Below are 3115 nucleotides of genomic sequence, written 5' to 3'. Positions count from 1 at the left end.
AACAAAGTGTTGTGGAGAGAGCGGATGCTAAAGAGAAGCGTCATAGGTCTTTAAAAAGAGCTGCAGGTGAACAGATTGCCACAACCAAGAAGATACGCCAGACAAGTAACATCGCCTCCAAGACAGCTAAAGTGCTCAAGTGTACTCCTGTGAAAGAAAACGACATCTTCAGTTGAGCATCATGTCTTTATTGAATAGCAAAACTTTTGAAGAGTTGCTACCGGATTCGCTCAGCCTATTTACCTTACCACCATATCAGACCAGTATCCAGCAACACTATGTTGTAGATGTACGCCCGCTCAGTCAAATTAATGACTCTTCTCCACTGGAATTTCACACATCCAATTCGGGTAGTGATTACATTGATTTGAAGTGAACAAAACTGCACATAAAACTCAAAGTCACTCAAGCGGATGGATCGGTATTGGATGCAGACGAACACGTGGCAGCTGTCAATTTGCTTTTGCAGGCACTGTTTTCTCAAATTTCAGTGTATATGCAGAACCAGTTGGTGTCTTCGACCAACAATCATTATGCTTACAAGAGCATGACGAAGACCTTGCTAAACTATGGAGCTGATGCGAAAAGCTCTCAAATGACATCGCAGCTGTTTTACAAAGATGAGGGTGAAGATAATGATGCCATTGAAACAACTGATTGTGTCACTGGATCCAATTACGGTTTGATTGCACGTGGTACCTACATCAAGAAGAGCAATGAACTGACCATGTCTGGACCTTTGTATGAAGATGTGTTTAGCATGAAAAGACATTTAATCAATGGAGTAGATCTGACTTTGAAATTGAACAGATCATCACCTACTTTCTGTTTGATGAGCGGTAAAGCCAACCAAGAGTATACCATTGAGCTACTCGATGTTTATCTTCAAGTATGCAAACTCAAAGTCAACCCGGCGCTGATTCTAGCTCACAACACCCTGTTCCAAAATAACTCCAATGCACTCTACTCTTTCACCAAGTCTGAGGTCAAGGTCAACAGCATCCCTGTTTCTCAACTGACGCATACCATTGATAATGTGTCCAACCCCATTGCTAATCATTACATCATCGCCTTTGTGGAAAGCAAGAGTTTGGATGGGTCATATGACAAGAATCCTTTCAACTTTCAATCCAGCATGCTCAAAACTGTCAGTCTCTATGTGAATGGTGTCAGTGTACCTGGACATCCAACTCGAGCTGATGATGTGAACAGCTACGTAAACATGTTTGATGGCATGGGGTTTTGGAGAGAAAATCGAAGAAATTTCATATCCAGGGGAGAAATTTTGTTAGGAAATGCAGTGTTTGAGGTGTGTGGAGAATCCGAGTACATCAATCTGGTGAAGACTGGAAATGTGCGGTTGGAAATCGAGTTCAAAGCTGCACTAACCAAAACGCTGAGCTGCATCATTCTCAGTGAAAGAAACTCCATCATCGAAATCGATCAAGCGCGAAACGTCTTCATCAAGTAAACACAGAGATGAAAGCTTCACAGTTGATGTGCGCAATTTAATGTGATTCAACCTTACAGACTCACGTCTTGGGGGTGTATGCCACAGATACGCTTCCTATAATCGTACCTTTCATGCAAAGACAAGGTGTAGGATTTATTGTGAATACTGAGTCCAGTCAGAACAGTGGTCGCCACTGGGTTGCTATGTACTTTAAAAACAATACAGCAGAATTCTTCGATAGTTTAGCAGATCCTGTTGATGTTACATTTGATCGCTATTTAAAGACTTATGTTGGTTCTTACTTACGCAGTAATCACCGGTTACAATCTGTGAATTCAAATGTGTGTGGGTTCTATTGTTTGTACTATGTATTATGTAAATTTAAAGCATGCCAGATTCTAAACCATATACTTCATCAGTTTGATGTACACAACTTCATGTGGAATGACGCCTTTGTATCTGAATATGTTTGTAATTATTTCAAATACTGCTCTGCTTCTTGTCTAGATTGTAATTGATGTTATATCTATGTATGAAAAAAAAAATCAACAAAATTAGTGTAGATGAGATTAGGTTTCTGTTGTGTATAAATACCATGGTATCAAGCCTAGTTTTGCAGTTCTGTGCTAAAGAGCGATCTGAATACATCATGGGAGAACGTGTGTTACCATTTCAAACTCCTACTACAATATCAGTTGTGGGAGGATCTTCAAGTGGGAAAACCTTTTGGGTTGCACAGCTCTTAAAACAAGCTAGCTGCATCTTCGATCCACCACCCAACCTGATTGTGTATTGCTATGCTGTGTGGCAGGATGTCTACAGCGAACTTGAGAGGACGATTCCCAACATTCGATTTAAAGATGCACTACCTACAGAAGAGGAGTTAAAATCATATTTTTCGGAATCTGATAAATGGTGTGTACTGGTAGTAGATGACTTCATGCAAGACATTTGTAAGAACCCTCTGTTTTTACATCTTTATACCACACTATCTCATCATCTGGGAATTACTGTCATTAACATTCAACAGTCAGCCTTTCCTAAAGGCGAATGTAACAGAATCATGTCTCTAAACACCATTACTTTGTTCAGTTGTCTAACCCGCGTTCAGCACACGAATACAGAATTTTGGCATCGCAAATATTTCCAGGTCAAATTAAATATTTTATGGAATCCTTCCAAGATGCATTTTGGAGAAAACAATATGGATATCATGTTTTGGATGCTTCACCCATGCTGATGAACGCTATGGGCGATTACGCACAAACATATTTCCTGATGATGAAGTATGTACACTCTACTTACAAGAGTCCCAGAAGTAGGACTGAAATGATAAATTGGTCACTCTATGAGTGTTTTCATCATTTCACACTCACCGCTGAAGTTGAACAGAACCATGGATGTGTGCGGATGGTTCAATGATGTGCTCGCAGACTGTGTTGAAACAGAGCGTTACACTGAGGAGTATGGCTATAAGTTTAGTAACAGACTGAAGTCGTTCAACAACTGGTCTGTTCAAATGAAACAGTCGCCAAAAGCCATGGCTGAAGCAGGATTTATTTACACAGGACAATCTGATAAAGTCTACTGCTTCAAATGTAGGCTTCGTGTACATCAGTGGATACCCGATGATGATCCCATGACTGAACACTTCAGACTGTC

At 40.3% G+C, this 3115-nt stretch overlaps 1 protein-coding gene across 1 annotated transcript; it reads left to right on the top strand.

Moving 5' to 3' along the window:
• The first annotated feature begins 547 nt into the window (after positions 1-547).
• Positions 548-1471, top strand: LOC137271786 (uncharacterized protein F54H12.2-like). Its single transcript, XM_067804186.1, has one exon. The coding sequence runs from the start codon at positions 548-550 to the stop codon at positions 1469-1471; it is 924 nt and encodes a 307-aa protein (XP_067660287.1).
• Positions 1472-3115: the final 1644 nt, after the last annotated feature.

This window comes from Haliotis asinina, chromosome 2 (genome assembly GCF_037392515.1).
Source record: "Haliotis asinina isolate JCU_RB_2024 chromosome 2, JCU_Hal_asi_v2, whole genome shotgun sequence".
Taxonomy (NCBI): Eukaryota; Metazoa; Mollusca; class Gastropoda; order Lepetellida; family Haliotidae; genus Haliotis; species Haliotis asinina.
This window is presented reverse-complemented; position numbering and strand designations above follow the sequence as displayed.

Bases quoted from the DNA above. Each gene is read 5' to 3' on its own strand.
- LOC137271786 (XM_067804186.1), top strand. From the start codon at position 548: ATGACGAAGACCTTGCTAAACTATGGAGCTGATGCGAAAAGCTCTCAA.